This window comes from Eptatretus burgeri, chromosome 16 (assembly GCF_056783735.1).
Source record: "Eptatretus burgeri isolate ZD-2024b chromosome 16, Ebu_testis_v1, whole genome shotgun sequence".
Taxonomy (NCBI): Eukaryota; Metazoa; Chordata; class Myxini; order Myxiniformes; family Myxinidae; genus Eptatretus; species Eptatretus burgeri.
In genome coordinates this window covers 30,905,084-30,918,378 of record NC_140976.1, presented here as the reverse complement: position 1 = coordinate 30,918,378, position 13,295 = coordinate 30,905,084, and the positions used below count along the sequence as shown (strand labels likewise).

The 13,295-nt window shown below is 43.0% G+C and overlaps 1 protein-coding gene across 9 annotated transcripts in view; it reads right to left on the bottom strand.

Annotated features, from left to right (window-relative positions):
• The window catches only part of LOC147010811 (unconventional myosin-XVIIIa-like), a 261,897-nt gene that overhangs the window by 215,144 nt on the left and 33,458 nt on the right, over positions 1-13,295 (bottom strand). For 4 of the 9 annotated variants that reach the window (XM_085859460.1, XM_085859465.1, XM_085859463.1 and 1 more), the window contains 7 exons: positions 12,073-12,192; positions 10,740-11,435; positions 10,452-10,526; positions 10,213-10,371; positions 1,148-1,232; positions 952-1,064; positions 53-229 (listed from right to left, as the gene is read on the bottom strand). In XM_085859460.1, the coding sequence (XP_085715586.1) occupies positions 53-229; positions 952-1,064; positions 1,148-1,232; positions 10,213-10,371; positions 10,452-10,526; positions 10,740-11,411 (1,281 nt within the window). In that variant the 5' untranslated portion in view covers positions 11,412-11,435; positions 12,073-12,192. Of the gene's footprint in view, positions 1-52; positions 230-951; positions 1,065-1,147; positions 1,233-10,212; positions 10,372-10,451; positions 10,527-10,739; positions 11,436-12,072; positions 12,195-13,295 lie in introns of those variants that run through there. The other 5 variants (XM_085859462.1, XM_085859461.1, XM_085859458.1 and 2 more) reach the window with 4 other exon arrangements.

The window sequence follows — 13,295 nt, the reverse complement described above, 5'->3', positions numbered from 1 at the left end:
TAAATAAAGACAATGGAGTTGAATAAAGTGGTTAACAATGAGGAGGGCGTACCTCAGCTGCACTGCTAGACTTGGATGATGGTGGGCCAACCGAGATGTGGTGCAGCCCAGCAAGAGTGCAGTGATTCCCAATGCTGAGGCGAGTGCGCAGTGTGTGTAGTACGGAGCTCTCATTGAGATAAAGCAATGAAGAAAGATCTTCCACTTGGTCTAAGTGTGATGGGTTGGCCTGTCGTGAATAACACGTGCTCAAATATGCACTGTGACACCATAATCAATGTATTAATTATTGTGATAATTAATTATTATTTCTATATAAAAGTTAGGGTTTCATATAAGAGTGCCCATATTATTCCGTTACAAACTTTAATTGAGCACAGGCTATGAATATAGGATTTGTCAGGGATGCTGTTTAACGGAATAGCCTGGTGTTGGCTTAGTGGTTAGGGTGGTGGCTTGGGGTCCTAGGGTCCTGAGTTCGAGCCCCGTTTGCCACTGAATTCACACCAGGAGGTTGACTCAGCCTGTCATCCTTCAGAGGTCAGCAAAATGAGTACCAGTGTACTGGTCCTGGTGTATGCCCTGGGTAGAATAGGTGTACCATATCCCTATGTGTCGTCAGAGGCGACTAGGGTTGGTGTCAGGAAGGGCATCCGGCCATAAAAAACATTGCCTCAAGAAGGGAACCATGATTGTATGGAGCCCTCAAAAAAAGCTAACCCCTGCTCAGCAGGGAAAAATGGCTGTAAAAAGGCTGTTTAAGGGAATGTGTTGCCATACAAGGTACATTCATATATTTTTTTCAATGCAAGAGAAAAATTTTAAGATAATAATCTCTTGGGGTCTCCATTGTATTATCATAAAGCTTAACGCCCCGTGGTCATTGTACTTTTTACAATAGCATATAATAGTGGGGAAACGTTTTCATGAAATGGATTCTGGAACAAAGACCTTCTCAATGTCCTCCTCATCCACATCCAGCACGAGGCCTCGCTCGTCCAGTTTCAACTTGAGCCGCCCAGGAGGCATCTCTGGAGTCCCTTCATCAGGTCGAAGCTCTGTAGCTGTCATGACAATAAAATCATGTCAAAGGCGACCAGTCAGCATATTGAATGACATCATAAACTCTGATTCCGAACGTACTCACCGGGTACAAGGCCTTCCTTCTGCACTAGCCAAACACGGTCTGCCTCATACCATGCGTAGTAATCATCTTCCTCTTCAGGCTTAGGCTGTGAATGTCACACATACCGAATAGCATCTCAGACAGGGTTTTCTGATGGGTTTTCCTGTTAAAATCTTCCTTCATTTAATCTCAAATGCTGAAGTCACAACCTAACTTAGGACAAAATGCAAACATATATGGCAATTGAATGAAAAAGGAATCTATTCTTTAACTTACATGTCAGATCATTCCCCATTTCCAAATTTCTAGTTTATTAACCTCCGCCATCGAAGATCGGAGGTTACTGTTTTCAACCCTTTCTGTTTGTTACTTACGAAATCTAAAGATTTCGTAAGTATATTGATGACTTCCGTTTCTGTTTGTTTGTTTGTTTGTTTGTAGGCACGATAACTCGAGAACGGAGGAAGTGACCAATGTCAAATTACACCTCGTGATTCAGGAGGGTGATGGCTAGTGCTGATTAGATTTTGGTCAAAATCGGTCAAAGGTCAAGGTCACATTGAGGTCAAACATCCAAAAAATGATAACTCGAGAACGGAAGAAGCAACCAATGTCAAATTACACCACCTGATTCAGGAGGGTGGTGGCTAGCACTGATTAGATTTTGGTCAAAATCGGTCAAAGGTCAAGGTCACAGTGAGGTCAAACATCCAAAACATTCGATTTTTGATGGTTTGGTACAGAATCATCGTAGAAACTTCTGGTTTGCGTCGCGACCTTCTCTAGAGACGGCTTTTATTTGACAAGGTCAGAGGTCAAGTTGACGATTTCGTAAGTACCAGTCTATGACTGCTTGTTTGTTTGTATGTGTGTTTGTTACTTACGACATCTTTAGATTTCGTAAGTATATTGATCAGTTCCGTTTCTGTTTGTTTGTTTGTGTGTTTGTTTGCGTGTTTCTTACTTAGGAAATCTAAAGATTTCGTAAGTATATTGATGACTTCCGTTTCTCTTTGTTTGTGTGTTTGTGTGCTTGTTTGTTTGTTTGTAGGCACGATAACTCGAGAACGGAAGGAGCTCCCAATGTCAAATTACATCACGTGATTCAGAAGGGTGATTGCTAGTGCTGATAAGATTTTGGTCAAAGTCGGTCAAAGGTCAAGGTCACAGTGAGGTCAAACATCCAAAACATTCGATTTTTGATGGTTTGGTACAGAATCTCGTAGAAACTTCTTGTTTGCGTCGCCACCATCTCTTAAGACAGCTTTTATTAGACAAGGTCAGAGGTCAAGTTGACGATTTCGTAAGTACCAGTCTATGACTGCTTGTTTGTTACTTACGAAATCTAAAGATTTCTTAAGTATATTGATGACTTCCGTTTCTGTTTGTTTGTTTGTTTGTTTGTAGGCACGATAACTCGAGAACGGATGAAGCTACCAATGTCAAATTACACCACGTGATTCAGGAGGGTGATGGCTCGTGCTGATTAGATTTTGGTCAAAATCGGTCAAAGGTCAAGGTCACAGTGAGGTCAAACATCCAAAAAATGATAACTCAAGAACGGAAGAAGCTCCCAATGTCAAATTACACCACGTGATTTAGGAGGGTGGTGGCTAGCGCTGATTATATTTTGGTCAAAATGGGTGAAAGGTCAAGGTCACAGTGAGGTCAAACATCCAAAATATTCGATTTTTGATGGTTTGGTACAGAATCATCGTGGAAACTTCTGGTTTGCGTCGCTACCTTCTCCAGAGACAGCTTTTATTCGACAAGGTCAGAGGTCAAGTTGACGATTTCGTAAGTACCAGTCGATGACTGCTTGTTACTTACGAAATCTAAAGATTTCATAAGTACAGTATATTAATGACTTCCATTTCTGTTTGTTTGGTTGTCGGCACGATAACTCGAGAAGGGAAGAAGCTACCAATGTCAAATTACACCACGTGATTCAGGAGGGGGATGGCTAGTGCTGATTAGATTTTGGTCAAAATGTGTCAAAGGTCAAGGTCACAGTGAGGTCAAACATCAAAAAAAATTATAACTCGCGAACGGAAGAAGCGACCAATGTTAAATTACACCACGTGATTCAGGAGGGTGATGGCTAGCGCCGATTAGATTTTGGTCAAAATCGGTCAAAGGTCAAGGTCACAGTGAGGTCACATTCGATTTATGATGGTTTGCTACAGAATCATTGTATAAACTTCTGGTTTGCGTCGCTACCTTCTCTAGAGACAGCTTTTATTAGACAAGGTCAGAGGTCAAGTTGACGATTTCGTAAGTACCAGTCTAGCAATGCTTGTTACTTATGAAATCTAAAGATTTCGTAAGTATATTGATGACTTCCGTTTCTGTTTGTTTGTTTGTTTGTTTGTTTGTATGTTTGTTTGTTTGTTTGTAGGCACGATAACTCAAGAACGGAAGAAGCTACCAATGTCAAGTTACACCACGTGATTCAGGAGGGTGATGGCAAGTGCTGATTAGATTTTGGTCGAAATCGGTCAAAGTTCAAGGTCACAGTGAGGTCAAATATTCGATTTTTGATGGTTTGGTACAGATAACTCGAACGGAAGAAGCTACCAATGTCAAATTACACCACGTGATTCAGGAGGGTGGTGGCAAGTACTGATTAGATTTTGGTCGAAATCGGTCAAAGGTCAAGGTCACGGTGAGGTCAAATATTCGATTTTTGATGGTTTGGTACAGATAACTCGAACGGAAGAAGCTACCAATGTCAAATTACACCACGTGATTCAGTAGGATGATGGCTAGTGCTGATTAGATTTTGATAAAAATCGGTCAAAGGTCAAGGTCACAGTGAGGTCAAACATCCAAAAAATGATAACTTGAGAATGGAAGAAGCTACCAATGTCAAATTACACCACGTGATTCAGGAGGGTGGTGGCTAGCGCTGATTAGATATTGGTCAAAATCGGTCAAATGTCAAGGTCACAGTGAGGTCAAACATCCAAAACATTCGATTTTTGATGGTTTGCTACAGAAACAACGTAGAAACTTCTGGTTTGCGTCGCTACCTTCTCGAGAGACAGCTTTTATTAGACAAGGTCAGAGGTCAAGTTGACGATTTTGTAAGTACCAGTCTATGACTGCTTATTTGTTTGTTTATGAACAGTATTACGGAAAAACTCCTTGGCGGATTTCGACGAAACTTGATGGGGGGATTAGGTATGGTCCAAGGATCATGCCATTAGATTTTGGACTTGGTCCAAAATCCAAAATGGCCGCTATGGCGGCCATTTTGAAAAAATATTTTAATTTTTTTTTTTTTTTGCATTTCTCCATGTTATAAGTGATTTCCATCAAATACACATGCCAAAATTATAGTTGCGGCTGATTTTGGAACTTCAGGTGGATATACCCACGCAAAATCAATTTCTGTTTCAAGGAATCTAGTTATGACGAATTAATTGAGTATGTAAAAGTTAAAAGTGAAAGGGAAAGTTGCAAACTATAACTCTGTGAGCACTGTTGACATCAAATTGAATGAATAGGATATCAGATTCACTTGAGTGACCGAGCAGTATTGGCGGCGGAGGTTTTGCACTCTACCGAGTGCTCCCCCTCTCGTTCCTCCTGTGAGTTTGCTTCTGTATCCATCTTGTCCACCCTGTCTGTCGACCTCCACCCCTCATTCCTTTTTTACTATTATTATTATTATTATTATTATTATTATTATTATTTTTGGAAACCATGTTGAGGCTCGTGTAAGATCTAACACACAGAGCATATAACATGGTAGGAGACAAGAGGGGTGGGAGAGTGAAGCACAAAATAGAGGGGAACAGAGACAATAGTGGATGAGTGGAAGGGAGAGGGATGGGGAAGGGTATACGTGGTAAACAAAATGGTACTACAGGGACTTTCAGGAAGGAAAACAGGGAATTTGAAGGAGGTGGGTTTGGAGTGGATTAACGGGTGTAGAAAAGATCATGGGTTTGGGTGAGGACAGATATGAGATGGTGGTGAACAGCTGTTTTGAAGACCTGGAGGGAGGAGTGGGATTGATTACAGTGTGGGAGTTTGATCCAGAGGCGGGAGAAAAAGAGAAATGAAAAAGTGAAGGTGAGCAGTGATTCTTGATTTTGGCAGTTTCACCAGAAGAGTGGTTTTGGCAGAGCTTTAACGCCCTACAGAAATAGAGGGAGGGCAGAGCATAGACAGAGCAAGGGGGGGTGGAAGCAGGAGAGGAGAGGGTATAAGACAGAAAGACCACCAACCTGCTTGCGGTCAGAGTGTGAGACCCAGACTCAGCTTCATTGCAGGAGATACCAATGATCCTAAAAGCCTTGGTTTCCACAGCGTGAAGTCAAGCTAGGTGTGAGGCAGGAGCACCAGCCCTGAGGGGATAGCAGTACACAATCAGGCTGTGGATGAAAGCTTTGTAAGTTGTTAGAAGATCAGGTGTGCCAAGAAAGGACTTTGGATGATGGAGGATGGCCAGTCAGTGACTGGTTTGGAGGCCAACTTGGAGATGTGGCTTTCCCAGGAAAGATCGTGGCAGATAGTGATGCCCAAAAGCTTGTATGAAAGGACTTCTTCAAGGGGATTGTTGAGAAAATAGATAGGGGGGTTTTCGAGGTGGTCATTTTGGAGAGACAAAGTGAGTGTGAGATTTGTCAAGATTGAAAGACATGCTCCAAGTGTTCGATCAGCTTGTGATTTTATCCAAGTCTGCAGAGAGTGAAGAGGCTGCTGCTTCCCAATTAGACGGATGAGCGATGGTACGGCAGATGGTGCAGTCATCACCAAAGAGATAAAGAGGATTTTCCAGGGAATCTGATAGATCATTGATGGAAACCAGAAAAAGCACAGGGCCTAGAACACTGTCTTGAGGAATTCCAACCTGGCAAGGAAGAAGATATGAGAGAGAGTCATTAAGACCCACACATTGACCGTGACAGGAGAAGAAGTCTGCGAGCCATGAGTGAAGATTGACTTGGATACTATAAAAGAGAGTTTGGTGAGCATTGCAGGATGCCAGACCATGTCAAAAGCCCACAATGTGTCAAGGGAGATGGCTCTGATCTTATGTTTGGCATTTAGGACATCCATCCATTGTTGGGAAAGCAGAAGCAGAATGTTCAGGGTGGAGTGATCTGGTCTAAATCCAAATGGATGGTTAGAAATAAAGCCATTTGAGAAGAGGAAGGATTTGATGTCAGAGCGATGATGGATTCCATAACCTTGCTGAAGATTGGGAGCAGGCTGATTGATCTGTAGTTACAGGGATCCGTTTTTGCACATTTTTTATGCAGGGCAGTAATGTTTGCTGATTTCCAAGCAGATGGCTGATAACCTTGAGAAAATGAGAGGGTGAGTAGAACAGAGAGAGGGTGAGCAAGAGCAGCAGAGCAGGTGTTTTAGGACACGAGGGCTGATGCCATCTGGACTGATTGCAGAATCAGAGTCGAGATTTGACAGTAAGCTCTCCACCTTGTCGGGAGAAAAGGACACAGAGTCCAGGAACAGCTGGGTGTGACTGTGTAAGGTGGGTACAAAAAGCAATGGGTTTCGGACACAAGATTTAGATGCAAACACCGAGTTTAGGCATTCAGCCTTTTCACGTGCGGTATCAGCAGTGTGGGCATTTGAGGTAAGTGAGGGGATGGAGGGGGAACATACACCAGAAACACATTTGATTAGACACCACCAGGATTTGGAGGAGGGAGAAAGTTTTGAGAGTTCAGACTTGATATTAGAAAGATGTTGTTTTCTGGCTCTCCTGAGGGTAGATACACACTTGTTCCGAGCTTAAAGGAAGGAAATGAGATTACCCTCAGTCGGATTTGCTTTCCATGAGGCGAAAGAAAGTTATTTCAGGACAATAGCCTTCCCAAAAGCTTCACTGTACCATGGGCAGGAGGAAGGATTGACAACTGAAGATGAGAGGAGATAAATCTGTGCATGAGAGAGAGAGAGCAAATTTCTTTGAAAGATTAATTCTTCCTCACATCCCTTATTCTCAACTCTGCCATTGGTGTCTCACTCCCTCTCCTTCTACTGTTCCTTTTGTTCTGTTGCATCCTGATCCATTCAGTGTTCTCGCACTTCCATGAGTCCAGACTTTGTATACAAAACAACTACATGAATATAATAAAATTAACACGAACCCGCCCCCCCCAATTTTTTGTCCACATTACCTGCCTGCACTGTCGTGTGATTTTCGACCTGACATCATATGCAACCGCCTTTAAGGTGAAAATACTTACTGGTCGAAAATAAATAAACGACAAGGGCACTCGGAAGAGCGCATCCCTCTGCCACGCAATGCCTGATCCAGTGGAATATATCGAGCCCAATGCATTTTTAAATATCAAGCTATATCTCGTTTTTAGCCCAATCTACCAATGGTGAAGAATCACTTTAAGAATTAAATAATTCTCGTATCCAGATCCAGATTTGGATCTTCATCAAAATCGAATCAATTCGTCCTTGTAACACATCTAACCTGTCCACAACTTTTTTTGATATCATGATATATATATATATATATATATATATATATATATATATATATATATATATATATATATATATATATATATATATATATATATATATATATATATATACAGTGGGACCCGCTTAATAGAATCACGGTTAATAGAATCACCCGTATTATAGAATCAAAATCGTTGAGACCGATTCCATTGTATCTAAATGTACACAATTTTTCCCGTTTATTAGAATCAAAAACCCGCTTCATAGAATCAGCTGCTGGCCATCCACTTTGACAGTTCAGCGCCTACTGGCCGCACAGTTCCAACTTTTGCCACCAGGCGGCTGACGTCACGCTAAAAATAACGCTTTGCCACTACAGTGATTTCGGTAGTCATTGTCCAGATAGGCAGACGGCTGACAACTGCAGTCTAAGCACTAGGCGTGTCGTCATTTCCACGATGGACAGAAAACGAAAGCGGACGGATCGTTCAAACATTGATAAAGCACAAATCCTGAGGGACTATGACGCTTTGCCCAGAATGAGCCAACGAGAAGCTGCAGACAAGTTGGAAATTAACCAGCCGATCCTATGCAAGATTCTGAAAGATCGAGAGGCCATTCTGAAAGGTCAAGTGGATTCGTCTTCTTCTCAGAAACGCAAGCGAAGCGGCAACGCACCCGATGTCGAATCAGCAATGGTCAAGTGGATTCAAACTTCTAGAGAAAAGGAAGCACCGCTTTCTGGACCTCTGATGCGGGAGAAAGCGGCTCAGTTCGCGGAAAAGTTCAACAACAAGAAGTTCAGTGCGACAAACGGCTGGATTGACCGGTTTAAGAAAAGACATGGAATCGTCCACAAGAAACTTCACGGAGAGGCAGCGGCGGCTGACGTAGGAGGGAAACAACAATGGCTGGACCACGTGTTTCCGGATCTCGTAGAAGGCTTCACGGCTGATGAGATCTGGAATGCTGACGAAACCGGGTTGTATTTTCGGGCCTTACCAGACGGAACGTTCCTCTTCAAGGGAGATCAGCACTGCGGTGGGAAAAAGCCAAACGAAAGAATCACGGTGCTTTTTTGCTGCTCGATGACTGGTGCTAAGCGTCCTCCTTTCGGTATTGGTAAAAGCAAGAATCCACGGTGTTTCAAAGGCCTCAAAACAATTCCAGTTCGCTACAGAGCCAATTCCTCCGCATGGATGACAGGTTTCCTCTTCACTGAATGGCTCGATGAGTGGAATCGCGAGCTTCGGCGTCATGACCAGAAAGCGTTGCTTCTCATCGACAACTGTCCGGCACATCCCCAATCACTTCAACTGTCGAACATTACTGTGGCATTTCTCCCGCCGAACACAACCTCTGTTCTTCAACCGTTAGATCAGGGAATTATCCGTTCATTCAAAGCTCATTACCGCCGTGCCATGCTACGAAAAGTGCTCACTGAGATTCACAACGAGGATGGAGCAATGACAGCGAGTGACTTGGCGAAAAAGATAATGATCCTCGACGCTATGCTGTTTACGGACGCAGCATGGAATGATGTGAAGACTACTGGCATAGTGAACTGCTGGCGCAAAGGAGGAATTTTCATCGGAGCGGCAAGCGAAGGCGAAAGGGTCGAGAGCAATGACGACGACGAGTTAGCCAACCCTCTTCAAATGGATCCCGACCAATGGCAGGACTTCGTCAACATGGACGCCACTCTCCAAACCACAGACGATGATGTCACAGATGAAGCCATCGTTTCGGCAGTCCAACGCGAAATGGGAATTGCTACTGATGCAGACTATGACGCCGACACTACAGTGGAGGAAGAGGAGGAAGAGGAGATCTCTGTCCCGACCATCAAGGAAATGATGTCTGCAGCTAAGACGATCAGGCTTGGTTTGCTATCACATGGGTTCAGTGACATGGCCTTCCTGCGCAAACTTGACAAGGAGGTCACTGCCATTGCCACAGACTCGTTAAAGCAGGCAACAATCGACAATTTTTTCATTACAGAGTAGGCTCATCGACAAACCTATGTTGTTTTGCTTTGAAAAGTACATATGTACTGTACGTGTAATTGTTTTATTTTCAGTAGTAAGTTACATTGTTTTGAGCAAGTGTGTCATATAAATCAAACTAAATGCTGAGTATTTGTCTCCGTATGTGAACTCGACATTTGATCCGCTTGATACTCCACAACTCTGGTGAACTCGGATATTAGAATCACCCACTTATTAGAATCAAATTTGTCTGGCCCAAAGTGATTCTATTAAGCGGTTCCCACTATATATATATATATATATATATATATATATATATATATATATATATATATATATATATATATATATATATATATATATGTATATATACATATATATATCAGTTTTGTGCTATCTCTCAATGGTGAAGAATCACTTTAAAATTTCAAGTTGCCTGATCTGGATCTGGATCTTCACCAAATCTAATCAGTTCGTCCTTGTCACACACCCAACATGTCCACAAAATTTCATCCGAATCCGTCCACAGCTTTTTGAGATATCCTGCACACAAACAGATAAACAAACAAACAGAGAGGTGTGAAAACATAACCTCCTTCCACCTTCAGTGGTGGAGGTAATAAATGAAAATATGCAAACCGGTTCCATTAAAGCCACTATTTCTGGCTGCTGGTCTGTAGCTCCCTCCACTGGCTGTCCTGTGACAGTCTGGTCCTCGGGAGGTTTCTCGGATGCCACGGACTCTGCCTCCTGCGTGGTTCGATCTGGCTGTGGTTGACAAGGAGGCATGGGAACGGACTATGGGCATATGATGAAAATCTATTCGTAGTTAAACTCATTTCCGATAACTACAGGTAAAGAATCACATTATTTATTACCTTTTGTATTATTGAGGCGGAATGCTGTTGGGTAACCTTGGACATTTCCAGGCCGAGATGTGTTGGCGTCTGTTCCTTTGAGGGAGTGAAAAATGATATTAATAAAATAAAATAAAAAGTTTGCAAGCACAGCAATTAAAAATATGTGTAGGTCATCATTTTCAGGGATTAAAGGTGTGATCGATACTGTCGATGACCTGGTGCAGTGATACAAAGGCAAACTTAGCAGATGAAGTGAATCCAACGACTTCATGTGATGCAGTCATATGTCTGTTTTGTAGTATTCACCTGTGCTGGTTCTTTATCAGAAGTCTTTGAAGGGTCTGAATCTTCTTTTATCACTGAATGTGACTCTGCCATGAAACTGTTTTCCTGAGCCACCTTCGCATTGTCCAATTCTCTCCTCTCATGGCGTCGGGACCTTGGCCTCGCCTCCCTTGTCTTAACTCGCGTCATCAAACTCGTAAGGCCTTGTGATATTGGGTCAGCCGTAGTTGGAGTAGATGCTGGAGTACCCTTAGGCCTACCTTCCCCTACCGTCTGAGATACTGGTCGCAAGTTGACACCAAGACGAGAGCTGGGTCTTGATGGAATTTCCCCAACTCGACGTTCAACTTTCTCAGGACATGGAGGAATATCCATTTTTGATCTGTTTGTTCCCTCAGTTTTCACAATCTGTTTTTCATCTCTTTCAGCCTGGGGCTGAGGCCGAACAACACGTCGAAATAAACGAAAACTATGTGTCTTCACCTCCTCTGCTGCCGCGTTGCTCATTGTGGATGGCTCGGATACTTCATCAGGAGTTAGTAGTGCTTCTCCATTGGTTACAGGAGCATCTGGATTTCCATTGGTTCGTTCATGCATTAATGGCTGGTGACATGCATCCCCATTAGTGAGATCACCTCCTGGCCCAGGTTTTGGAGTTGGAGAAGACGGAGAAGGATATGCAGGCTGTGGCATATCATTTGGCGAGTTTGGAGAAAACTGAAATAACAAAGAGAGATCCAAAAGGTGAAACAGACACTGAGGTGGGTGACCCCAAAAGCCATTTTAGGCCCAGACATTTTACCATGGGTCATACCAAAATAAGGTATTTACTCATCTTATAAAAGGCAATTAAGAAAGGAAAATGCGTTTTGGCCCGTTATTCCTGTGCTATATGCACATGCCAGCATACCTACATACTACAGGTACTGCTAAATATACAGGTAATCCCAAGAAGGGAATTTGGTCACAGTTCACCGAATTTCCAACGCTTATCAACAGAAAATTTGAGATCGTTACAGAGTACAAATTAAATGTACACGGAATATTCAACTTCTACGTCCCATCCTCCATGCTGCCAATGTCCGTAGTTCCAAGTCCAATCTCATCAAGGATCAAACCCATGCTAGATAGCTCGGTAGCAATCACAATACAGATTGAGCAACCCTACCACCATTGTACCATTGTCATGCATTTCAAACTTGCAGAACATTCGATCGACTCAATAAATGCAAGTCATTAAGGAATAAATTATTTTACCACGGAACTGAAAGGAGGACAGGTCTCAGCTTTCGGGAGACAGGCATTTCCTCATTAGGATGTTTCCAAGTACTTTCCACATCAACCTGACACTCACCGGGCGCTCTCCCTGGGCTTGTTCCCCCTGCTTCGCTTGAACGGCCTTCTTAATGAAGTTAGATGGAGGAGCGATGACAGCCAGTTTCTTGGGCAAGGGTGGGGCCTCCTCGTCCTTGGCCTGTGGGATGATTTCAAAGTCACATGATGGTCACAGAGGTATACACAATCTCCAGTGCAGAACCAAGTCCTCAATCTCAGCAACTATATGCAATGACATTTTCCAGAATGTATTCTACATTCCACCTGAAATGACCTCCTAATTGTGTGTGTGTGTGTGTGTGTGTGTGTGTGTGTGTGTGTGTGTGTGTGTGTGTGTGTGTGTGTGTGTTTGTATACACACCATTCTGTTTTTTGTTCTCTCTCTCTCTCTCTCTCTCTCTCTGTGTGTCTGTCTGTTCCTTACGCTTAGGGACATATTTTAAGTTACAAATTCATTCCCAGCTCAGGGTACAAATACAACTTTGTGTGTGGGGTAACATCGGCTGTGTGGCCGCTGCCTCGCGCGGTGGTATTGGGGGGGGGGGGGGGAAGGGACGTAAATTGTCCATGTAAATGTGTACTGTGTCGCGCCACTTGGTGGTGATGGCAGAGGGTATTATAATCACCGTTTTTATGTGGGAAACACTGGGATTAAAGCACTCTTCTCACAGGTAAGTTTGCCCTCCTTCCCCTCTATCACCCCCCCCCACCCCCCCCCCAAAAAACAACAAAAAACGGAGGGGTCTGTCAAAGCCTGTCATCATGTGTGACATTTCTAGTGGGAAGAGAGACATCAGGAAGAATGAAGGGGGGGGGGGCAGGAGGGTTTAAAGCACTCGATGCAAGGGTAAGGGTAAATTTCTCTTCCTTCTCCTTCTTGTCCGAAATGTTTGGCAAACAGGACGACTAATTGGTCCGTCAGTGAAGTGACGGATAGGCTCTGCTCGTCGGTAATATGTTCCCATTATTTGATATTTTAAATGTCAAAAATCCACCTTAAAATTAGATCTTTAGAAATGGCAATTTTCACTTGTAATTTCTTTAGTCTAGTTTAGATAATATAGTTTACTGAACAAAGTATTTATTACATTTAGGCCTACAAAAACACAAGTAGGCCTTTGGGGTGAAAACATGCCTAAATTAGAAAACATGCCTTCTTTCAACCTCATCTAGTAGTGTACTGTAATCCATGTACAGTGCGTCAAGCAACAGTGTACAGTATATTCCACTGTAAAAACAGGA